The sequence below is a fragment of the Cryptomeria japonica genome, chromosome 10, assembly GCF_030272615.1.
Source record: "Cryptomeria japonica chromosome 10, Sugi_1.0, whole genome shotgun sequence".
NCBI classification, from domain to species: domain Eukaryota; kingdom Viridiplantae; phylum Streptophyta; class Pinopsida; order Cupressales; family Cupressaceae; genus Cryptomeria; species Cryptomeria japonica.
The window spans coordinates 439,828,723-439,855,741 of record NC_081414.1 but is presented as its reverse complement, the minus strand read 5'-3'; the positions used below and the strand labels follow the sequence as shown (position 1 = coordinate 439,855,741).

Below are 27,019 nucleotides of genomic sequence, written 5' to 3'. Positions count from 1 at the left end.
TCAGGAGAGCTTCATTCTGGAGTTCTATTTGGGCTTTAAAAAGAAGGGAAGACATCTAGGGTATGCAGATTGTCGAATATATATTAATTGCAGACCTACAGTTTCATTTGGCAGCCATTAAAAATCAGAATTGAAGCAATCATTTCAAAATACAATTGCTGCTACAGTACCCGCGCTACAGTAAACGCTACAGTACCGCCGTACGGACTGCTACAGTGCCGCGTGAATAGTGCTGCCGTACGGATTGCTACAGTACCGCGTGAACAGTAATTTTTTCAAAAAAATTAAAATTTGCAGTTGGCAGATTTTTTTCAACTACTGGGACAGCAAAAATCAGGTTTTTATCTTACATTGTAATGAATTTGTTTTCCAGGCATATTGGCCATAAAACAGAACAAACATTCCCTTGATAGTTTCGTAAATTAATTCCAGCAGTAATATTATTGTTCCAGTATTATTTTAAGCATAGGAGTTTATTCCAGTATTGTTTCATTGCTCATTATTACCAAAAAAACACAAAAAAATCTATAAACATTCAAAAACCAAAACAAATTCAAATCTATTGCATTCAAAAGAAACAGTCAGCAGAGGAGAGCCAAGTTGGGTTCTTACATTGGTATCAGAGCTAAATCCTGCCATCCTGAGGGTTTAGCAATCACATGCAGCCGCCTGAGGTTGGCTTTCACAGATATTACACTCGCAGGCGAGCTTTGTTTGACAGGGAACAAGAATTTGACAGGCAGCCGGGCACCATGGGTGACAGGCAAGGGGGTAGCCCACCCAGAGGCGATAGGAATGAGGAGCAAGAAACAAGGGAATTTTTCAGAGTAATGGCTACAGGACAGCAGCAGATGGCTCAGGCCTTGCAGGCACTCACCACCATGATTGAGCGCATGAACCCACAAGACAGACAGAATCAGGAGCAAGGGGATAACAGGAGTGCAGTGGGGTCACCTAGAGCTCAGAGGACTCATTCCAGGACAGCAGACAGGCCTACACGTCCTACCTTCATTAGAGATGAGCCTGAGGTAGCACCTACAGGAGAACCAGGAGAGGAGATGTTCGCAGATATCCTCATGGCTGCGAATGACGAATGGGATTTATTAACTCCACAGGTACAAGAGAGGATGACATTCGAGAGGTTTGTAAATCAGAGGAGAGAGCATTACAGGTCACTCAGACAGGATAGGAGGCCTAGAGGTCAAAATAGTGAGCTGAATAGAGTTACAGGCAAGCTTACTATGCCTACATTTGATGGGAGTGGTAAGATGACAGCTCAAACTTGGATTCATAAGCTTGACATATTTTTGGCACTGAGGCCAATGACAGAGATTGAAGCTATCAAATACGCCACTTTGCATTTGGAGGGAGTAGCACATGATTGGTGGTACCATGGTTTGGTAACACTTCAACATAATCAGGTGACAGAGTACCAGGACTTCGTGGATAGGTTGGTTGAAAGATTTGACAAGAAAGATCCAGAGGTTTACTTCCGGGACTTAGCACAGCTAAAACAAACAGGCAACTTGGAGTATTTCATTGGTGAATTTCAGCGGTTGGCAGTCATGGTGCCAAACATTTTAGAGCGTAGATTGATAGTTCTTTTCATTGAGGGCCTATCCGAACCACTGAGAGGTTGGATAAAGGCATTTGATCCTATTTCTTTACAGGAAGCTATGAAAAAGGCAAGAAGTATGGAACATGCAGTCCCAACAAACAAATTTCAGTCCAAAGGAGCATCTTCTAGTAAGGATAACAAACCATTTTATAAAAAACCAGAGAGGACTGATTTTAAAAATGATTCTAAAGATAAAACTCCAGCACCTTTTGACAGGGAAACATTAAATGATTTGAGGAAGAAAAAATTATGTTTCTACTGTAAAGGACCCTATGATGCAAACCATGATTGTCCTCTTAGACCAAAGGGCAAAGCTAACAGAGTTATGTGGGCATACTATGAGGAATCAGAATCAGATAACTCAGACCAGCAGTTTGATATAGAGGAAATAGATGGTGAAAAAGAGGAAGACAAGGCTGAAAACTTGTCTAAAATGGAGTCCAATGATGGGGAAGGAGATGGGCAACTTAGGGAAGCTCGTCTCACAAGTATTAGGCAAGAAGGGTCATTCCGGATGAGAGGAGTGCTTGCTGGACAGCGAGTCATAACTTTGGTTGATACAGGTGCCACTCATAATTTCATTGATGCTAGGATGGTGGAGAAGCGTGGCATACAAACAGAGGAGTTTGGGGGAATTAGAGTGAGGGTAGCTGATGGCTATGTCCTCAAATGTGATCGTAAGATCACTGGACTCCCATTGAAAGTTAATAATTATGACTTTAAGGCAGATTTCTATGTTGTGCCTATGGGAGATACAGATATAGTCCTTGGGATGAGTTGGTTGCATGATATTGGGGAGTTCACTCTTAACCTCAAGGAGATGGAGATGAGGTTTAAAGTGAATGGGAAGACACATATTCTTAAGGCAATCAGGGACAGTGATCTCAGGATGGTTTCTTTCCGGAGGATGGCTAGATTGATTCGACATGATCAGGTAGAGTGGGCAGCAGAGTGCATGTTGATGCCATCATAGGAGGGACAGCAGAAGATTGAATATCCTCCTGATATTCAGGAGCTTAGAGTTAAACACTCTAAGGTGTTCAGTGACATTCCACCAGGTAGACCACCAGACAGGGGTATTGAGCACATCATTGAGTTAGAGGAGGGGGCTAAACCCATCATGATTACACCTTACAGGCATCCGAAGAGGTTGAAGGATGAAATTGAGAAACCGTAAAGGAGTTACTTGCTATGGGCCACATTAGACCAAGTAAGTCTCCTTTCGCTTCTTCAGTGGTCTTAGTGAAGAAGAAGGATGGGACATTGAGGATGTGCATTGATTACAGGGTGCTTAATAGGAAGACAATTAAAAACAGGTACCCCATTCCTAGGATTGATGAGTTGATAGATGAGCTTCATGGAGCTTGCTTCTTCTCGAAGATAGATTTGAGATCAGGTTATCACCAGATCAGAGTTAGAGAGCAGGACATTGAGAAGACAGCCTTTAGATGTCATTGTGGCCGTTCACCTATTGGTGGCAGTTTGACTCTGAGATCAAAATGAGACTCTGGGTCATGCCTAGAGGGATGAAGAGGAAAGTGGATGATGAAGGTGACATACAGACCGAGCGACAAAAGGTAGATGAGGAGAAACACAAAGCTGGCAAGATTAAAATATTTAGAGGGAAAAATTATTATGGGGTCCTAAGGAATAAAAACTTAAAAAGAAAAATGACAAAATAGCAAAGAAGCGAAGTAGCAGGGGAGATAATCAGAAGTTGCATGAACTTGAAGGGGTTAAAAGGTAAGATTTTTTTATAAAGGGTTGAAGGTGAAATAATTGAAAATGAAAAAAATAGGAAGAAGCGAATTTTTATTAAAAAATTAAAAAACATGGGGGAGTACAAAGGAGTCTCCAAAATAAAAAAAAAATATATGAAGCTAATTGAAAAATTAAATCAATGGGGAAAAATAAAAGATAGCCAAATATAAAAAATAAAAGAAGGGATATTAATCGAAGGAGATTATCTTTTACAAAGTTAATAAAAGATTTGATCAGTTAGATAACTCGAAATGGAGTTCATTATAAAGAAAATTGATCAAGTCATTCCACTCTACTAGGAAATCAAAGAAGAACAAATCACAACAAATTAAGAAGTGTAATTCCTAAGGAAGTTAGTGAACAAACCGTATGCTATACAAAGAGGTAATGGTAATTGTTGTAGGAGGATGTATGGACATGGGAAGGGAGTGAAGTTGTACGAAGTAAATTTGCAAAGCACAAAGGGACCATATGGAGCAAGAGCCGTATGTCATGGAGAGAACCAATTCATACGTGATTTGAGTTGGAGGCACGTGAAAATCCACCCGCATGTGGTAACTAGAAATCCATATGAGGCGATAGTCAATCCATATGAGGCACTTGGAGGGTCGTATGGGGATAGAAGCACGCAGTATGTGAGTGAATCAGAGGAACCGTACATGACCACAGGGAACACATAAGTTACTGTACGGTACGAAAAAAGGCGCAAGGGGTAGTTAGGGCTGTATGGTGAAGGGACTACCTGTGGTGCGTCGTTTGAAGGAAGCAAGGGAGTACCATACGAGTGTTATCCATAGGAGGAAGGATGGAACAACTTGTATGGGGAAGACTAGTCGTAGGACGTGGAAGACAGGGAAGTTAGCCCAAACGCAATTTTGTATGGGCAAGAAGTATCTGCTAGGCCATACGACAAAAGGAATTCGAGAGCGGTACATTGAGAATCCATACAAGAGCATTCAATCACACATGGTATGAACAAGTTTTGGAACCCCCCCGCAGGCGAGGAAAGGTGATGGTTATAATACCAACCGCTTGCAACCGATGAAGGTCGGAAACCTCATTCAGTGACCATTTCAAACATGGCAATAGGCAACAGTAGCAAAAGTAAGAAGAACATGCCTGGTGTTTAGATTACAGATGATAGCAATACAACTAATACTCTCACCTAGGGGAGTTTGAGCGGCATTGATTTTTGTACATAGTGGCAAGATACGGACGAGAACCACGACTTCAAGATGATCCTCAGGCATGTAGAGTGGGCAAGGTAATTCAGATGCCCTTTTTTGATGTACGAGAATTCAAACCCATTCTAAAGGCTCTGGTAGTACATTATGATGGGCACATACACAAGTCCACCATACCTTACAATGGGCATGATGTGACCGTGTCCTTTTGGCCAACCGATTTTACATAGGTATTTAGAATCCCATCATGAGGCACCAATGTGGCCAAGGCGCAAGGCAAGATGACAATGGAGTAGGAGGATAATCTATTAAAATGGGTATGTCGTGATGAATTGACGCTAAAGGAGTGGGATAGTGTTTGGAATAATAGTAGCAGTGGAGGGGTCAAGAAAACCTTCTTGGCGACGACGGAGTGGAAATGCATTTTGGACGTGATAAAGAGTCGCCTCATGGGAGCAAGTCGAGCTTCCGACATTGCCGTCTGGATGATTTACTTAATGATTGGCCTTAGCAATAGGAACATTTACAGCTAGGCAGCGTACATTTCAGACAGAATCTAAGAATTTCTTAGCCTCCAACATAAGGCGTTTTATGTGTCCAAGCATGTCATCGGCTTGTTCCTTGATGTCATCCACACTTAGGTATTGATGGACAAGTGTAGATGCTTCCACCCTCTTAGTCATGTGGAGCCAACGAAGTCAACAATTTTCTATTGGAGTCACTTGGATACACTGATGAATGGAAGTGACTAGGCTCAACCTTCCAAGAAGAGGCGGAGGCAGGAACTGGAACACCATCAACAAGTGTTGAGAATGAGAGCATTAGTAGTCCAGAAGAGGAGGGAACCATCGAGGTGTCTTCTACCAGTGAGAGTGTCAAAGAGGTTTTTGCTGAGGATGTGTCTTTGGGTGCTCTTGGCATTATTAGAGATTATGACGATGATGAGGTCGAGGCGGCAATGGCCCTCAAAATGGGTAGTGACCTAGCCGTTCCAGTTGCCGTTCCATTCACAGTGCTAGTCGTGGCAGTTACAGAGACTTCCCTCATGCCAGTGCCAATTGTGGCAGTTGCAAAGACTTCCCTCATGGCAGTGTCAGTTGTGGTGGTTGCAGAGACTTCCCTCATGCCAGTAGGGGCAATTGTACTAGTCTCGACAAAGTCACTTTCAGGAGTGGTATTGGAGATGTCAACCCCATTAGTAACAATTCTGCCTCCACCAACACCATTGTTAGTGGCATTGGAGGTGTCAATTTTGGCAGTTCTGGTAGCAATGTAGCCAGTGCCATCGTCAATCAATGTACTTCCATTTGTTTCGTCAGTGGCAGTTGAGGGCACTATTGATACTTGGTTACATTTGTTGTGGGTTCCATTGGAGGCTCCACAAGTAGACTCACTTGGGTTGCTTCTGCAATATGTTGAGGTGCCAAAGACAATGTAATGTCCCCTTTTTAGCTTGTTTCTATTCTTGAGTGATTAGCCCATCATTTTGACCCTCGTAGGCTAATAATTGTGGGTAGAGGGTCTTCTGAGGCAGAGGCTTGGTTAATGGAGGTTCTTGTCTTCTCCAGAAATTTAGTATGTTCTAGTTTGGTCTTCGTTTGGCTCAGATTGGACTTTGTTTGGGCTCAGTTTCATATACTTACTATTAATAGTAAGTCAAGAGACGATCAAGAGGGACCCTTTCTATTTTTTGTAAGTTAGTGGGTTGGACATAGGATAAGATGGTCAACTCCCCGTTGCAGATAGAATGAAGAAATATTGATTAATCATGGAGTTATGCTTATTTGATTATTAATAAAGTGATAACTTTATTAATAAATTATGAGGCCATTTAATGTTATATAATAAGTTGTTATTATTTCATAAAGAAAGGGTCATATTCATCATTAAAATGGGGCCATGTTTTAATTAATTATTGAGTGCCTAGCCAAAGAGGAAATTAAATAACATAAAGTGCAAATATAAAATTATATTATTAATGATTTATTAGAAGATTCTAGATGGCCAACTTCAAGAGGAGGAAATAGTATAAATAAAGGGGGGCTATTCATTCTGTTATTGTCATTTGCATTGATGAGATTTGTGGAGCCAAGGGTTTCTGCAGGTTGTCTACTTGATCTTTGGGAACGGAAACTCCCATATATTAGCATAACTGAGGTGGTGAGAGATCCACTGAAGGGTTGCAGATTGGAGAGGATACCTCGATCCTTTCATTGGAGCTTAACTTGTGGCCAAGGGCCAATTTTGCCAGAGTTCGATTTGGAGATCATTGGAGACTTTTTGATGTTAGAAGTCTTCACCAATTTTGCTATATAAGAGCCGATTTCATCTACCATTTTTCTGAGTCTCATCCCAGTGATTTTCAGACACACATTAGCTGGAGAAGTGCCATGATTTTGTTCATAGGGCCCTATTGGTGCATCGAGTCACCCCTAGGCTGGAGCGCTCACTTTTGGAGAAGCCAACTATGATTTTTGATGCTTGAAAGGTGACGTGGAAGCTGTAATTTATTTATTACTGACTGAAGCAATCAGAACAGGGGCAGCAATTAGAGAGCCACGATTTGGGCACTTGAGGGGGTCAACTTCATTGGAGCTGCATTGCAATTCATCCTCTCTCTAAGGCGACTTCTCTTACCAGGGTTTTCATGTATTTTTGTAGTGCATCAATAAGGAATTTCTGTTGTAGATGTCTTTAATCAGACCTGTCATTGTAGTTGATTTATGAATGTAAGCCTAGATTCATGGGCACCTATATGTTCTATTGTATTTGGGGTAATTGCATATAATAAAGGAGAAATAAGTTGCAGGCCATTATTTGATGGTATGTCCATTGTCATGATGATAGTAGTTTGCATGCCAAGTGTTTGTGAAAATGTTTCTTGGCTGTAGGTGCACATTCTTCATTTGGAAATTATATATGTGCATTGGGAAGGTCAAAAGTAGTCATTTATGCATTGAGTTTATAGTTTAGATATTATAGAAATCATTTGCAAGCATTACTTGTGCCTTGGTGTCAATAACATGCAATTATATCGGACTGATAACTCAGACCAGCAAGGTAGAAGGTTATATGTGAATTGTTTGAGAATGTTCTTTCAGCCATAAACGACAAACATCAAATTGGACAAGGGATACTACAGACAACACTTGCAAAAGGTGGCGGAAGTGTCGGTGGTGAAGGTGTGCCTAGCCAACACTTAGTCCCAGTTCTAGGACCAACAGTGGAGCCTACCCAACAGGAACTAGTCATAACTCCAGTGGTGCTAGCAGGAGCTGAGGGGTCATCACCTGGTGAAGGGGAAGAGATTGTGCTATGCTTGAGTCGGTGTAACCCTCAAGACCCAGTTGGTATAGTGTAGCGCTGCATCTACCAGTTGAAGGGAATGTCCACTTTTCTTGGCCATGTGGGAGACATTGCAAGGGACATGGATATCGGCCACAATGCCTTGGTGGCAAGTAGCGGAGCACCTCTTGATTTTCATGCAAGCTGAGTGTGATGGGGAATTCTTCAAATAATTCATTGTCGAAGGATGGCCGAAGATGGAAAAGCAAGCTATGTGAGATGCTTGGATCCCTCAACGACCCACCATTGGAGGCCACCATGGTCGTATACTCTGAGCACTCTATGGCATGGAACTTACTTTCAAGGAGTTGTTCCTCAACCATCGTTGGTTGACAATCACAAACTCTTAGGTTGTTGCACAACGGGTGCAAGCCCTCCACTAGGCAGGAACACGGTCAACAACTTCTTAGTGAGAAAGTACAAAAAGCGAGAGACTAGTTGGCCAAGTAGCACTCTCAGGTCACTTCTCTTGAGAAGACTGTGGGAGAATGTGAGCAGGCGTTGGCCAAGAGAGATCGACAAGTGGAAGAAAAGAACACATAGTTGGCAAAGAGGGATGAGCGGATCACTTAGTTGACCATAGAGTTTGGAGAGAAAGGTAGTGAGGTGGAGATGATGCATAAGAAATTGATGGAAGCTGCATATATGGTCAAGGCATCTTGCAAGAGGGAGTTGATGGCGAATCAACACCTCTAGCGCTTGCAGCAACAACATTCTCAGCCATCTACCTCGACATCTTCTCTACCTCTAGGGATGTCCTCTCACCCTCTTGCTTCTCTGTAATTTTGAGTTGTCCAACCCCATTTTGTTTTTGTTGTTTGGGAGACAACTATTTTTGGGGGGATGATGTAGTTGGCAAAACTGTCGTAAATAATGAATCATGTTTTGTTAATAATAATTGGCCATGTAATGAACAATTTGTTTTTAGTTGTTGGTAGTTGCCGACGGTTGGTACTCCTAAACAATCACTAGGTACTATATGTATTTCATGGTTGTCTTGGAAACCTTACTATTCTTAATTGTACACATTACGTACTTTGGAATAAAACGACATATCTTTCTGGCCTTGTTCTAATGCTATTTACTTTATGTTATATTGCAATGTGATATGTTTTGTTATTGTTTACTCTGCATGATATAAAGTAGATTCCTTCAGAAGTAAACATTCGGGATCCTTGTTGTCGAACCTTTCTATTAACTTCCCCATGAATTCCACATATGAAGTAATTTGTGCATGGCCCATGGTGATCATGTTGCGGTGCCACCATTCATGAGCCACCCCATTGAGATGTAGGGTAGCATACTTGATTACTTCTTCCTTCGACATTGGATTGAGTTGGAAATATGTGTCAACTTTTTGAACCCAAGCATGTGCGGCGGTCTTCCCTGAACCATTGAAGTATGGCAAATTGAGCTTACCAATCTTTCTACTTAGATCAAAGTGATTGTTTCTATGACCCCTATTGGACAAGTGTCTCATTTTTAAGTCCATGTAGTTTGAGGGACATATTGGTTTGCAATCTTCCATTGATCCAATCTTGTTGGAATTGATCTTGTAAATCTACAAACGTGGGTTCCTTGCCTTCTTGATGTTCCACTCTAGGTGGAAAGGTAGGTATCATAGGTCTATTAACCTGTTGTAGGAATACGCCTATTTGGAGTTCTATTGTTGATTGAATGGTATTCATTTCGATCATTACCTCCATTACTTCCACCATGGTTGTTATTATTGTTGTGATTATTATTGGTATTTTTATCATGGTTTTAGTCAACATGTCTGATAATTGTGCCATTATCTCTTGAGTGTTTTGTTGTTCTGTCATGAATTGATCTATATGGTCTGCAATATCTCTCATGTTTATGCTTCTTTGTTCACTACTTGAAGATTAAGGACTGTTGTTCAGTGATTATCCTTGGTGGATACCCAAGATATTTGAAGTTGTCTCACCCACCGAAACTTGGGCAGGCTTCCACTGTCTTCTTATCTCCCTATTGTAATATCTTCTCTCTCTTTCACTCATAAACCTTCAAAGGCTGGCAGGTTTACCAGCTCTAATACCACTGTAATGTCCCTTGTAAGATTTCCTCCACTTACACAATCTAATGAGACGATTACTCTTATGATGCTTAGGGCCTTAATATCTAATGGAATTATTGTTATGTAATGTTCCAATCAAGAAAGGCTTAATTCATGAGATATTATGAATTTGAAATGCAATGATAGAACTATCTTGACTGATATAAAATTCAATATGCAAATGCGCTAAGATTATTGGAATTCTGATTGTATTATTGTTAAAAAAATATTGGTTCAGATCTTAGTTGGTAAGATTGCTGTCCCTTGTATGCTTATGATCATGCGATTGAACTGGTTATGAATCTGATCTGAATTACAATCTGTTGCTCTTCCAGTTATGGCTTTATGCAACCTTCTGGCACTGTCTCTGCTATAATTCCTCTTCGTGCATGTGTCCTCTACCTTGCAAGTGGATAGGTAATCACTCTCCTCTCACTTGGTGGTCTACTGGCTTGTGTGAGCACTGCAGGTATAAAGAAATATGTATAAGCAAAACATTCCATCCTTTGGGAGTAACTTATGATCATTATTAAATATGCCACGATGAGACATGATGTGAGAAGTTGTGTCTCAACATCCACAACTCTTTGCAACAAGTGCCTAATCGTGCCTTTTCCTTGTAATTCAATTGCTGTTAGTTAATTAACTAATTGCAGATGGTGATACTTCTTCCTTGGACAGCGATAATGTAGGAGACAATTACTTGTTCTTTGGTTGATTTGTGGTATTTCCTTGGACAGAGATTATGTGTGAGGCGACCTTATGCCTTGGGTTGACCGGTTTCACTCTTTCCTTTGACAGCGATCCTTCATCGCTAACTAATCAAGGTGCAAATGTTCTTGTCCTGCCTCGCCTTTGGACCATACGATGCTTTTGCCTGATTTGTTTTAGAAATTTGGATGGGGATCTTTCAATGGATTCTATGAGGATCTAGGTGATGAATTGTACACCCTTCACTTGGTCCTTATTAGCAATGACCTTCAAAGATGTTACCTCTTTAGAGCATGCTGCAAGAACATCAATAAAACGCTTATGAGTTGCATTAATTACATCTGTTAGAACTAATGGACCCCTGTATATCAATTAATGAATTTATTATGGGCCGCAATGAATCATCTATAATATATTTTCTCTTTGTTTAGGAAGGTGGTGCACATGTTTTCACAAGCTGCACCTGTGTGTTTTTGTTTTTGGGGGGGATGATGTTGTCGGGTAATTAAGCATTAAGGTAAATTGTGTTAGCGTCGGCAGTTAACCCGTCGGTTGTCGGCAGTTGGTACCGGGTAACTGACCAGACTCCTTTATATTGTATCTGTTTCCAGTCTTTGGACATGCTATTGTAGTCGAACATATTGTTATCATTGTATGTACTGGCTTATCATGAATCAATAGAACACTTGTGAGTTCCATATATCCTGTGTACCACCGACAGGTTAACTGCCGACGCTAACATCATTTTCCCTTCACTGGGGGGGATGATGTTGTCGGGTAATTAAGCATTAAGGTAAATTGTGTTAGCGTCGACAGTTAACCCATTGGTTGTCGGCAGTTGGTACCGGGTAACTGACCAGACTCCTTTATATTGTATCTGTTTCCAATCTTTGGACATGCTATTGTAGTCGAACATATTGCTATCATTGTATGTACTGGCTTATCATGAATCAATAGAACACTTGTGAGCTCCATATATTCTGTGTACTTCTGTCAGGTTAAGACATTGCATAAATGACAGAAGTACACATGATATATGGAACTCACAAGTGTTCTATTGATTCATGATAAGCCAGTACATACAATGATAGCAATATGTTCGACTACAATAGCATGTCCAAAGACTGGAAACAGATACAATATAAAGGAGTCTGGTCAGTTACCCGGTACCAACTGTCGACAACCGACGGGTTAACTGCTGACGCTAACACAATTTACCTTAATGCTTAATTACCCGACAACATCATCCCCCCCAAAAAGAAATGTCGTCTCCGGACGACAGACAACCAAAATGGGAATGATGTATAAGCAAAACTGAAACCCCAAAACAACAAATTACTGGGATTGGGGTAGAGATGGCGTCCTTGATGGTCCCGTGGCTAAGGAAGAGGCCAACTGCTCCTGGAGCCGCAACACCTGCTCTGTGCGGTGGCGAAGATCCCTCTCAGCGACCAGCTGGCGCTCCTGAGACCGTTGCACTCTGAATACGACCTCCATCAGCTCGGTATGCTTCTTATCCAGCTCTGCCCTCGTACTACTCAGACTGGCCTCCAACAAAGCCCTATCTGCCACCCGTGCGGCTGACACTGCTGCTAACTCGACGCGGACACGAGCCAACTCCTCCTCCATACTCCCTGTCCGGGCTCTCTGCTGAGCCAACTCCAACTCCAGTGTCTCCCTAGTGATATCTGCCTCCTGCTAAGCACGGCGATGCGCCAAATGACTATCCCATATGGCCTGCTCGATCCTCCTAAGTAGGCTCTGCACCTGACTCTCTCCAGTCTATCCAGGGTGTTGCCACTCCTCCAACATCACAGGAAGATCCATGCGAGGCCATCCTCTGTCAACAAAGCACCGCTGAAACACCTCAGCAACTCCTCCGGTAGCAAATGCCAGGAGACCCTCCAACGCTGGCTGCCCTAGGGTCCCTTCCTCCATCAAGGCCAAAAGTCTGCGTGCCTCACTCTCTACTGCTGCCAAAAACTGAGTCAAGGCAGTGGGCTAGTTCTTTGTAGAACCAGACATTGGAATGTCTACCTGTGGCACCGTATCCTCCGCACCACCCATGTGCTGGAGTAGGTTTGTAGGTTCCCCCTGTGCACGCATCTCATGAGGAGACTCACTGCCCTCTAAATCAACCACCTCCCGACGGTGAGGTGTGGCAGGCGGGGGTCCTACTGGGGCTCTCGGTGGTGCTGAGTATTGCTCCAACCATGAGTCTGTATCATCTCCCTCAACGTCACCCTTGTCTAACCTGATCTCTCCACCTTCACCCTCCATCAACTGTACCACTGCTCTGTCCGAATGAGGGCTGTGTCCCTCGGCTGAACTACACTGTTGCTAGGGACCTGTGAAATTTGCCTGAGGGAGGGACGAGGATGCAGCTGGCCAAACCCCGGCACATGGATTGTTGATATGGCTCCCACTGTCACTCCTGCTGCTAGTAATGGTGTCACGGTCCCATCTGTAGTCAACACATCAGGTGCATAAACTAGCCTCCCTGTCTGAACACCTGTAGGTCGGACCACTCTTCCTCCTGGTAGTCCCCGTGTCCCCTTCGGTATCTGGCCGAGGGCAACTGTACCACCTGCGCTTTCTTTCGTACCCAACTCTGGATACGGTACGTCCGTGTGTGTGAGGCAAAATCTGGTATCACCGCCCGAACATCGAGAAGATGTCTCCTCCGACTCTGCTCCTAAACTACTCTCGGTGGCCGAATCCGACTCGCTAGCAGAGACTACCTGAATCTGGGGCTTCCGCTTCTTGCTGGATGGTGCATCCCCTGTGTGTGTATCCAAATGAGTCCAGTAAAAAATGGAGGGCGCGGTAGGGTCAATGCTGTCCCGCGGCTGCCACCCTCGCCTTTCTTCCGGCACCTGTATACGGACTGCGTCCAGGAATAACCCAATGGCGTGGTGGGGCATATAGAATGCCTTGTGCTTTAGTGTGAGGAACTCATGAATGCGGTTTGACAACACAGTAGCCCAGTTGTACACCGTCCCATTCTGGAGCCCGTTCATCAATGCAATCATCGGCACGGCTGTGTCGGAGGCCCTTCTGGCTCCTGTGAGACGGCTCTTCATCAAGTCGAGCAAGCACTGCCATGCACCAAGTACTATGTAAGATTTTTTCAGTCCTTGCCCCTTGGGTGCCGTAATCCCGTCCCACTCTGCTCTGGTCAGGTTATCCCGACATATTTGCTGTAGCAGCTGATTTTTTCTCTTGGCGGCCATCTTCATCACATGCTTGTCCACCTTCTTCCCTTCGTCAGGAATGCCAAAAACCCTGGAAAAGTCATTCGGAGCAAAAGACACGGTGACGTCTGTGTGCTGGTACTTGAACGAGGAGGTGTGCAACTCATCATTGTACGATTTTATCATCATGCGCAGGCAAGGCTCAAAATCCCGAATGGCGAATATCGACATCTGAATGGCCCAATGCACCCGTGCCCTTCCTAACTGTGTTTTCACCAAAATGTCATCTGGGGACTGCACTTCCAACCACCATAGCCTGCACACATTGCCGTTCAACCCCTCGAAAGTGATTGTGTCCGTTGTGACTTTCGGCTGCCTTTCTTTCTTGCCTGTATCTGGTACAACAACCTTCCCTTTATCCATAGGACAGTCTGTAGATGGTTTCCTGGTTGTCTTCTCTGAATCTTGTAGTCTCCCCCTCCAATCCAGTTTTTGCAACTGCCTGGCGCTAGATGCCATCAAATGATTTTTTTTTTTTTTTCTACCAAACTTATATCTTTCCTCTCCTGGGCACCTTCACATTTTCTTTCTTCCGATTGCGATCTCTTATTCCCCTTGTCTCAATGGTACTTGCTGCAATCCCCTTGCGTCTGTACGACTTGGCCCTGTGTGCCTTGTATGCTTCGACTTTTAGTTTGCTTCTGTGGTCCGTACGGCTAGTATTTTACTTCTCGGAAAATTTGTTTTCCTCTGGCACCCCTGAATCCGTACGAACTTTTTCTTGACTTTGGCAGCCCCTTGGTTCATATGAAATTTGTCACGCCAAATCCGGTTACTGGCGAAGGTCGTACGGACTTTGCTTCCAAATTCTGTACGGAATTTCGGTTTTCCACTTTCTGTACAGAAATCTTTGGCATTGTTGCCAAAAAAATTCCGTACGGTTTTGTTCCTCTCCTTGCCACTTTAATTTCGTACGGACTTTTCCCTTCATTGTTTTTAATTTCCGTACGGAAGGTTTATGATGTTGTCGGGTAATTAAGCATTAAGGTAAATTGTGTTAGCATCGGCAGTTAACCCATCGGTTGTCGGCAGTTGGTACCGGGTAACTGACTAGACTCCTTTATATTGTATCTGTTTCCAGTCTTTGGACATGCTATTGTAGTCGAACATGTTGCTATCATTGTATGTACTGGCTTATCATGAATCAATAGAACACTTGTGAGTTCCATATATCCTGTGTACTTTTGTCAGGTTAAGACATTGCATAAATGACAAAAGTACACAGGATATATGGAACTCACAAGTGTTCTATTGATTCATGATAAGCCAGTACATACAATGATAGCAACATGTTCGACTACAATAGCATTTCCAAAGACTGGAAACAGATACAATATAAAGGAGTCTGGTTAGTTACCCGGTACCAACTGCCGACAACTAACGGGTTAACTGCCGATGCTAACACAATTTACCTTAATGCTTAATTACCCGACAACACTGTGCACTCCTTTAGGGTCTTCATTTATAACTCTCACCAAATCTTTCTTAGTAGGATGGATGGGTTAACAACATTACATGACAGCCCATTGGCCATCTCCAAAAAACTTGAAAATGGCAAAACATTTCACAAACATGGTTCATGTAAAAGGAATGATACTGGGTTGTTTGGCCATCCTTGAGGTGGACATGGATGTTTGAGATGCCTCTTGACTCTGCTATGATATTAATTTTTTTTTTTTTTAAAGGGGCATGGCAGTCCCACAAATCCATGCACAGCCCTTATTCAATCCTAAAATCACCAAACAGGCTGCTACGTATTCATTTGACAATTCACATTATATTGCAGCGAGACAAAAAGATGCTGTTGCTGTTCATAGACTAAGTTTTTTTGCATACTTGATGCCAGTTTCAGAAACCTGCTGCCAATTTTAGAGCAAGAGAGTGACATGGATAGTTCTTTTGATATTGATAGCTTAGATGAGGCATAGTAATACTTTGTAGTTAGTAATAAGTATATTTAATATACTGCTGTCTATTATTAACTTTGAAGTTTGAACAATGAAATTAGAAATTCAAATTATTTCTATAAGTGTTAATTTTTATATATCATTAATTATGAATCGGAATCATGACATATTCATTGCTGTTATACTACTGTCGCTGCTGTCACTTCTCTCATGATTAGTTTTATTGCTGTTATACTGCTGTCATAATATATATATTGCTTCTATACTACTGTCACTGTCTTAAGTTTGTTGTCATGTTACTCAATATTAGTTAAACTTTTAGAAACTTGACTCTCTCTCTCTCTCTCTCTCTCTCTCTCTCTCTCTCTCTCTCTCTCTCTCTATGTGCACACACACAACACATGCACACACACACACACGCACATGCACGCGCACATGCAAACATGCATGCATACATGCACGCACACACACACATACTGCTGTGCCCCTGACGTCGCCCAAAAAAGGCCCCTAGACTGCTGGCCATGAAATGCATTCCTTGCTGTCGTGCCATCCTGATCCCTGAAATGCCGCAGAACATGGATTAAAAACCTTAAAATTATGACAAATTTATGTGCCACAAAGGTCCTTGTCGCCTTGAAGGCCTTAATTTGGGCATTGCCTTTGGACCTCATGAGGGGTGCGACCTCAGATGCCACTCTAGTTTCAGAAAGCAAAACATAAAAAATGTTTTGGTCTGTGACAGAAGGAAAAGCAGTTTTTTCCACTTTCTTTTGATTGAAATAACAAAAAACAGTATTTTCAGCAGTCTTATTCTGCCAATTAAATCCTGAGTGAATCAATTCCATTTATTGTGCTGGTTTGCTAAGTCATCCTGATTCAGAGAAATGCTACTATGATGAAAATAAACTTATGCGTTCTTTATATTATTTTAGTTTATTTTGTGTATTTATATAATTTTTTTTATTTGCTGAGTCCTGAGTTCAGGTCAAAAATTATGGCCACCAAGTTTTTAGCGAGTCTGAATTTTTAAACAATGATGTATGCAATAATCAGTTAATTTCAGATGTCTTTTATGCCTTTGATTGCATGTATATTCCCTTAAATCAGGCACACAATCTTTTGTAAAACCGCATCATTATATTTAGATAAGATTATGATTTGACTGGAGTTTCAGTTCTCTTTATGTCCAACTTTTCTTTGTCCTTGAAAATGCTCTTAGGACAGTCATTCTTTTTTATTAGGTCAATTTTTATGTGAACTTACAAGCTAGTTAATTTTGAATTTACAGAATCAAATTTCCTTCTATATACAAGCATTGATGAGTTTGCCATCTAACTAAATCATGTCATTTTGCAGAAGTTACAGTGATTGATACAGGTGGGGAAACTCATCAAAGAACCCCTATTGAAATACTACCTACTTCAAGAAGCATGCTGAATCATCAACCTAATGAAGCTGCAGACATATCCATGGATCTGGACAGGCTTGATTTAGTTGATGAAGAAATCTACAATCAATTACTGGAAAGTGAAGAGAATAAAACCCCTTTTACGTATTTGGCTTGTTTGAAGGCAAGAAAACAATTGGAATCTGTTGTCCAGGGAAGGATCAAGGTTTGCATGTTCTTTTCAAAAAAAAAAGTCTTTATATCTATCTATCTGGATATATGTTACTTGTTCACAAGTAATTATGTATCTCCTATGGGCTATGTAGAACTAAAAGTTTTGTATTAGTTATTTATGGTTATGCAGAGGATTTCAGATTATGAGTCATTTATCTATCCATGTTCCATTTGCAGTACTTATACAAGAATAATGTGGAAAATAGTCATTTCTGTAACTTGTAACAAAGCGACAATCACAACTTTTAGATGCTAGGTAAAATAATAGCACCAAAAAGTTTTGTACACATCACATAGCCTCATTGTTCTTCTGAGGTTACCTTGGAAATGTTTTTCCTCACCTGGTTAACGGTGGATTTATGCCATATTACATTCAGATCCTAATTTCGTAATAAGAAATGTAAGGAAAACATTAAAGGCTTATCTTTTGTTATGATGTACAAGGATTTTCCATTAAGAGTGTCAATTTGATTTTTTCTAGGCACTGTCCCAATGGGGTGGGTCAGTCCCCAATTACTTCCCTTGTTCTCTTATGATTTTCAAGATTTTGTACATTGTAATTTGCACATGGCTGTTAATGGTGACATATATGAATGCGATGACATGAGTTTTATATATTATTATGCGATTAGCACAGGGATTCTATTTCTTTACTAATGTTTAATGTATTATTTTGCTACAATGCTTCTGTATTATTTTTTTAGGTTGGACTATGTATGCATGCTTTCCCACCTACGTTTTTGGTATTGTCAACTAGGTCAAATCCACATTGTTTGTGTGATGTCCATTCCAGTGTCCATTGTGAACATTGATAAGGAATCTAGCATCCACATATTTTTGACAATGAGGTTCAGGTACGGGGTGGGAAAAATATCTACCAAAATCGAGAAAATCCAAAGCTAGTAGGAAGAGATTTTTTTCTAGAAATAAGCTGAAATTGATGAATATGCTTGACATGGTGGAGGAACAACCAATACAATTAAATATTAAATATAGAATTGGGAACACACTACAATAATTGATCAATGATGACTATAAGTTATATTGATTAAACAATGCCAATTGTAAAATCATAAACTAGAATGCAATCATTTGAAAATCAACGATCATAGCAGTGGAAAATGAGAGTCCATGACAATTGAGTGGAAAGTTTAAAGCACAACTAGAGTCTACAAGTGACAGGCATCAAAATTACAAATGAGATTGTTACTTGAATAATTGAAAGTGAATCTTTAATCACCATAGGTACAGTATGAGTGTCATCTACCAAAAAATGCTCTTTCATCTTTTGTAGACATGATATGTGCATCAAGGGATACTCCATTCCATTTTTGTATTTTGTGTAAACCCATTACTTGCTGTTCTTCAATTTTTAGTGTCAGAGGTCTCAAACAATCACTCATGAACAAATAAACTGTATGGTGGGCAGCTCTCTCCATTTGCTTGGCAGTAGAAGTCTTTGGTGGATCCTTAACCTTACCACAAGGCACTATTTCATATTTAGAAATTTCACCTGGATCCCATATCTTGTGGTTGTCATGAGCTATATCACTAAATTCAGGAAATGTCTCAACTTCCATCACAAAAAGAAAATTATCCACAGATTGGAAGTAATTTCTTTTCACTGATTTTAATCAATCCTCCTGCCATCCCACATTTGAACATGCAATCTTAGGTAGCTATTCTAAATCAAAATATCCTTGAAGCCTATTAAGCTCATCAATCATCTGCTTGATTTATTTAGTCCTCTCTTCATTCTCTTGTTCCTTGAATTTTGTAACAGCAGCAAGCCGTTCTTCTACCTCTAGTAGTGCTATTTGAGTGTTATCCAATGAGTTCTTAGTTGATTTAAGCTCAAAGGTGAGCTCATCAACCTTTGCCTTTGTTTCCTTGGATATAGATAAAACTTCATATGCAAATTTGGTAGCCACATCTCTATCTTTGATCATGTGCAAATATGCTGATTTCATTTCTTCCATTGCACTCTTTACTGTCTGTAAATTTTCAAAGGTGACAATTTGTTCAAACTGACCTCTTTTTGCCTTTTGCATTAATTTTTCAATGAACCTTTTCATGTTGTCCAACCTAGATAGGACTTGCAGTGCATTATTAACTGTAATGATTGTTTCTTCTCATCTTCCTCATGAATGCAGTAGACATACAAAAATCAGTATTTTCTTTGTACCTTCCAAAGGTATTATCATGGAAGCCATAGGTCTCATGTGTCTCTCCTTCAATTTCTAAATAAGCTTCACTGGATTGATCTGATTGCTCATCATTGCTTGTTAATATCATCTTTAGTGACTTCAAAAATTTAATCGTTTGCATACCTTTTATTTGGATTATTTTGGAAATCCATCTCAAGTGCTGACATAACTTCAAAGTTTTCTGATATTGTCCTTTTTCTTCCTTAAACTCTAAAATCTTAGTTTCTTCATTGACCTTATCATCAGTCTGTGGGAGCAAGCATGTAATGGAAGTAACTAATTCATCTTCTTTGTTGCTTCCACGTGTGATCAGGTGTCAAGACTTCTTGGCTTGTGAAACAATGTTGTTCTTTCCTTGGTTGATTGTTGTTCATTTTAGTAGGACTTGTAATTTGTAGAACACAAGAAAACAATTCATTTTTGTCAAATGATTTTTTAATTTTTTAATATTTTGTTTTACCAATCTTTTTGACAGCTTGTGCTGCTGGTGAAACATTCTGCTCCTTCCTCCAAACAGTCAAGAAGTTAGGTAATGATAGCTTAGAAATATCATCATCTTCACCCAAAATTAGAGACATAATAAATTGCATGGAAGTTATGACATTCTTGAATGAGCCTCATTAATAACAAGCCAAAATATTTGAGACATTTAATCCCGTCAGAACCAATATCTAACATGCTATTACAAGATCTGATTTTTACAAAGGTCTTTAGTATTGTTACCATCTTAACAAAGGAAAGGCTTTTAAGATTAACCAACCCACGGAAGCTTTCCACAATTAGCTGTAACACCTTGTTCAATATGGTGCTATTGTAACATACATGTGGAACTGTTATTCTCATAATTTTATTAACACAAGAAATAACTATGAGCCTTACCTACGGCTATATGTCTTATAAGCTTGGGCTTAACCAAATAAGTCACCGATGGAGTTGCTGCTCTTAGCATAATCTTAGAGTCTAACTGATCTACCATAATTAAACAACTCATTACTTCTCCCAAAATGTGTAGAAGATCATCCTTTGACTGAGGCAGGTGTTCAAGTTCCTTTCCTGCTTTGTAGAGCTTCTTTTTCAAATCTTCATCATTGAATAATGCCATGATTCACAACTACTGAAACTGATATGTAACTGTAACTGCTGAAGACTCTCATGCAAGTGTTGATCACTAAAATTCATCAGAAGAGATTAGACACCAATAGGCTAGCAAGACAACTTGGCTTTGATACCACTATAATAACCCCTACTAATTTTTTTCCACAAACTTGTATATACTTCAGCTCAAACTTACAGACATTTTTGTCAAACAGTTTGGAAATCATAAAATCAATCAATAAATCTGATTTGAAGTGTTTAGAACAGCTGCAACTATCAATATCAATCATAGGAATAATCACAAACAGCTGAAATACGTGAAGATAGTCATTACCTTTTTACAAACACTTGGCATTCAACAATTTAATTGTTAATAAAAGTTAATAATTCAAATACATAGCTGGAAGGTAAATTTTGCTAACTTTCAATTCCCAAAAACTCTCATATACATCAGAAATTTGATGAAGCAATCCCTTTTTGCCTCATAAATGGTTGTAGAAATGATTTGTCTTGGTCTGAGTGGCTGAGTGGCTGATTGGTGGTATTTCAGGTCTCATAAATGCATATAAAGATATTCAAACCTTGATTAATCTGTCTTTATAACTTGCAAACTGCTTTATAGTTGATTATGGTGAATATTTTTCATAATATTGATTGCCCAAAAAATTTGTGACTGCCTTTTCACCAACCAATGCTCTTCATTATACCTCCATAAATTCCAACGTCACCTCTATCCAAGTTGTGGCTAGTTGTAATACACACAAATTCTCATAAATATTATTCAATACAACACTTCATCAATTATGACGTCCTCATTCAAACAATGACCAGCATTGTAAGCATACGAATTTAATATGGAATGATCAGTACAATAAAATTTTATCTTTCCTTACAACTTATTTTATGTTTGCAAGCTTCAATAAATTTGTAAACTGCAAACTTGGCAAAACTTGGAAACAAAATTTTAAAACCCAAAACATTACAGAATCAAATGGCACAAATGTTTAGCGCAATGATGGACTTTGTATGAATCCACTCGATCAACTAGTAAGGGTTTTGTCCGCGAAACTGATGGCCAAAAGTGTTTTCGTCCTTTGGCTGAAGAATGAACCAGTTCAATCTCCCAAATAAACAAGGCTTTGATAAAATTATCAGAATCAATTTTCTCTCCTCAAAACCTCCTTTTCTAAGCGTTTTTGAAATAAATAAATATGATAATGACTCGCTTCAATTTCCCTTCAAAAGTGATTTTAGGCTCTTTTAAATAATTAAATTTAAGTTGTCTTTTAAATTTTACTTTTTGACAACTTACATTTAACTATTTAATTATTTTCTACACATCCATCCCAAGTTACAAAAAATATTAGAATGATCCAACTATGAATTCTGACCATGCCCAAATAACTTTAGTTCTCAGGATATCCAATTTAATGAAAATTGGTGCTTTCCAAATATAGCAAACTTCTCCAAGAAATGTGTAGAGCTCCTAGAATGTTGAAATTGCATTCGGAATGTACCATTGGACTCATCTTGATTTCTTGAACTCGCTACTTGGTTACCATTGCTAGAATTCCTTTATAATAAAGTTGACGTTCTCCGAGAATCTTGGAACTTTCCAAGAATGTTGGTATGAGCTGAAAAAAGGATATTACACTATGCAAATCTTATGTGGAATTTCTAACAATGGAAAATGAGGGTTTTCATCCTCACTTTCAAAATAGAAATCTAGGAGGGTTCTCGTCCTCAAAGATTTCTGAAATCAGCCAAAGGTTTAATCCTTAGATGAGTAGAATGAATACAATGTTCAATACAGGAAGTGAATGAAATGCCAAAGTGGATGCTAGATACCAAATGAAGATAGGCACTTGCCTTGTAAACCTTTCCAAAATGGGCCCATGATTAGTAATTTTTCTCCAAAGTATTGAAAAATATATTTTATAACTAAGTATTTAAAATACTTCTAATTAAATAAAATATATTTATAATACGTTACCTCTTTAATATGAAATTATTGGGCCCAATTGAGAATAGACTAGAGGTTTTCTCCTTGGTGTTATTTCCAAAAATGGGACATGATAGTCTGCCCTTCTTAGAATTTCTTGCTCTCGAGCAATTGTGGAATGGGATGATCAAGCAACATCTTGCCTAAGCCATGGATCATGATGTAGTGGCTGTAGAGTTTGGATCCCATGCCTATCAAGTGAAACAACTTGGGCCAACAAGTACGATAACCCCCAATCCTGCTATCCATAATGATTGTATGCAACTCTTGTGACCTCGAAACAATTTGGCCAACAAGTATGCACGATCCTCTACACAATTATTTGAAAATTTTGTGATGAGATCTTAAAGAGATTCCTTCCCATCCCAAATAATATTATATAAGGAATGTAACTCACTCTCAAGATTATTCTCTTGATGAAATGATGCATGAAAATATCCATAAATTCACACAAGACCAAAGGCTGCCGCATGTACTCACCAACATGTTTTTGTTGCTCCACTTGGTTCCTCATATCAAAACACTTATTAGAGCTTCTTAACCAAATTTTGGAGATACAATGGACCCTATGATGATGTTGCAAGCTGTACATTCCAAAATATGCCTAAAATTAGACTGTGTACAGGCTGATAACAAATTACAACAGTCACAAACCACCTTGAATTTTGCCCAAATCAGGAGTTTGGCTGAAATGATTGTTTCTTTCAATCGAAACCTTATACCTATATCATCCAATGATGAAACTCCCTTAAAGTGTGCAAATTTGCAGCTGTTCAGGACTGAAAAGAAAAGTTCCAGGCCTAATATTTTTAAAACCAAAACAATTCTGAAACTTCTTTGCAAAAATAAAAATGTGAGCAATGTCGAGATTGGGAACAGCCATACAAGGACTGAAAATACTCCATTAACAGTCTGTTGGTGTGTTTTTTATGCACGCGCAACTCAGAATAAAATTCCTCGAGATATCCTATTCTCTCTTGATCAAAATCTTCTAAGTGCTGAACAGATGGACTGTGTGATCACAAAGACGACTCCAAGGTTCTAGATTTATGGAGATAGTCTCAGTTGTTTTGTTGTGATATGCTGGTAATTTCAAGGGGGACTTGCACAATTGTCCTAGGAGTTTTAATCAATCTGAAGATTTTGCTAATTCTTGACTTACTTTTTTTGGAACAAATTTCAATAAGTTCTAGTTAGATCCTACCTCTACTTGGATTTGTTAAAAAAAGGCAAAAGATGAGGGTTGATGGAGATAATTCTAATTCTAAGATAATCCTATGAACTTGGGAGACAAAAATTGCCATTGCGAAATCAAAACCACTTCTTGCTTCGCCAAATTCAACAACTATACAAGAATGGTGCAATCTTATATGAAATCTCAAAAGATTTTCATATTACTCATGTTCACCAACATTTTGAACAATGAATAAAGCAATAGTAGTTAAATTTTTGTTATTGGTTCAGGCTAACTGTGCACGATAACTGAAAATCATCCAATTACCAAAAGTATGAACACATCGTTCCACATTGAGCAATTCCTATCAAATCTTCCATTCGATCTATAACAACTTGAAAATAAATCCTACTCTAATGAGATAAAAGAAACCATGCTAACTTGCAAAAGTAGACAAGATTCACCAACAATTGAACAATCAATTAAGTCTTAGCACTTCAGAAGTATTACTACAACAATTTCTCTGAAGTCTCTCATATGAAAATAAATGAAATGGGAAGGGTTTATATAGACACCCTTATTACAAAGCAATGCCCAAGATTAAACAAAAAACCTAATTAGGGCAAACTATCGCAATTATCCAAATTGGACCAATTTTAATCCAGCTTTCTTCTAGAAGTGGGTATCCCTTATCCTTTTCCTTGGTGGAAAAATCAACGAATCTGGTCAGTATGGGACCCAACTCCTCCATTGGGACATGTGGTAGGATGTCAAGTTTGTACAATCAGTTTCAAGTTTTCGAAAACCACCTTCAATGGACATAAAAGAGGATGCCTTGCCAAAATGTTGTTTTTGAATCAAATTTGGACAATTGGAAAAGTTGCCTTGGACTTTGGTTTTGTATGTGGTAGAATTGTAATTGGAAATGCCAAGGGCTTCTTTGATGGCATCTTCTCCAAGGTAAGCTCGCACTCTGCCATTAGGAGCTACAACTTGTCTTTCCTGAGCGTTGTGATGCTTTGCACTTTCTGTCATGAGCTCATAACTCTGCATCGCTGGAGGAAATCCAGCTACTTGGACAATTCCATTCCGCATCATCTTGCGCGCAAGCGATGAAGGTAGGCAATCATCTGACCCGTACATCCTTTTCTTAAAATTTCAATGTCAACATGGCCAAGGTCAGTATCACCGACTTTCTTCCATTTAGTCTGAAATTTGGATTCCAGCTTTGGGCCTTGTTGTTGAACTTCATCTGCACTTTTCGAGAAATTCCTCCTTGTGTTGACATCAATACCTGAAAATATGGAAAAATTCCTAAGTTAGGGAAATAGGCTTGATATTAACTTGACAAGTTTTGGAAGATGACTGATTTTCTGATTAAACTCTTAAAATCAGACTCAGTAAGGTCTGCAAAATGGAAAATCAGGGTTAGGAAAATTTGGAAATTATGGAATTAAACGTCTGATTATGAATCTAGAAATGCAAGTCAGATTCTAGGAACATTCTGGAAATTGAAATCAGACTTGGAAAACTCTTGAAATTATGAAATTAAATCTGATTTGCAAACTTTCTTCCCTCAAAATTGAAAAAACAACATGGTTTCTAGATGAGACTAGAAGGATTTTGTGAAAGAAAGTCTGTGTGCAGGCCTGAGAATCAAAATTCAGACTGAGAAAAGTACTCCAAAGGACTGGAATTTAGAAAATCTGCCTTAAAAAATGCTTCTAGACCTGCAAGAACTGAAGAAGGATGGCTTCTAACTGTTTGAAACCCTTCTTGAACTTTCTTGAAGTTGCCGTGAACCTGCAATTACACTTCTAGTTTGCCTTGCAACTCAGAAAAGAAGCTTAGAAAAGTTCGAACTCTTAAGGATGAAGAGAAAATTGTGAATAGTAAATTTGCCAAATTTGATGTTTATAGGAAGTTCGAACCTTGCATTGCCTTGTTTTTTGTTTTAAAGAGTTTTATTGGCAATGTATGTATTCACATTTTGGTCTCCAAATCGAACCTGTCCTCTGTTTTTTGTGTTTTAAAACTTATTGGCAATTTCTTTTGAGAAGCTTCTCTTCCTCATGAGCAAACTTGGCTTTAATGGTTTGTCAATCACTTTTGCTTTATTCCCTTTTCAACTTAGCCAAGTTCAAACTCTTTCCTTTTATGAGTTAGGCGAATTCTAGCTTTTGTGTTTTAATTCACTTTATCATCAGCAATTTCTTTCAAAGATTTTGGGCGAATTTTACATGTCCTTTGCTTTTTTTGCTTTATTTTGATTTTGCCAAGTTCAAACTCTTTCCCTCTCACGACTTAAGCAAATTATAACAAGTGCCTTGGCTTTTGTGTTTTATTCCACCTCACCTTCAAGCTGGGGGAATTGCTTTGTTTTTCTACCTTGTTTTATTTTCTTTATACCCTTAGGGTGGACTTTGCAAGTGTTCAAGGAACTTATCATTACCTAGAGGGTGGACTTCATGTGTTTGTAAAGGATGTTGCCAAGGGGAGGGGCAGACTTTGCACATTGGCAAGGATTGTTTTATCAAGCCCAAAATACTAAGCCATTTTCTGATTTTGCTTCCCACTTGATTTGGAATTGACTTTACATGCTCACAAGGAAGATTTCAATCAAGCCATGGGGGACTTCACATTGAGATTGGGAAACTCTATCATGCCAAAACACTTAGTCATTTTTTGATTTTATCATCAAAGTGCTCATCTTGCTTAGGGTGGACTTGCTAGGTGCTTTGGAAACACGTCATACTTAACCAAAATTTCCAACTTTTCCCCTTCCAAGTACCAACACTTAAACACTTTTTAACACCTTCCTAGGGTGGACTTTGCATGTTCTTACATATAATTGCCCACCTAGAGAGGGCGGACTTTGCATGAGGCCATGTAAGATTCCATTATGCTAAGGTGGAGTTTGCAGGAGGTTAGGGAAGTTTTGTACAAGGTATGGGCGGACTTTGTATGAGCACAAGTATAATTCACCATAGAGAGGACGAACTTTGCACAAGGTGACGTAAGATTTCACTTACCATGGGCGTACTTTGCATAGTGCCACAC

At 39.5% G+C, this 27,019-nt stretch overlaps 1 protein-coding gene across 1 annotated transcript in view; it reads left to right on the top strand.

Annotated features, from left to right (window-relative positions):
- LOC131067552 (recQ-mediated genome instability protein 1) overlaps positions 1-27,019 on the top strand; it is a 185,211-nt gene that overhangs the window by 57,508 nt on the left and 100,684 nt on the right. Inside the window, exon 5 of the mRNA XM_058002622.2 lies at positions 17,217-17,473. Coding sequence (XP_057858605.2) covers positions 17,217-17,473 — 257 coding nt within the window. The remainder of the gene's footprint in view (positions 1-17,216; positions 17,474-27,019) is intronic.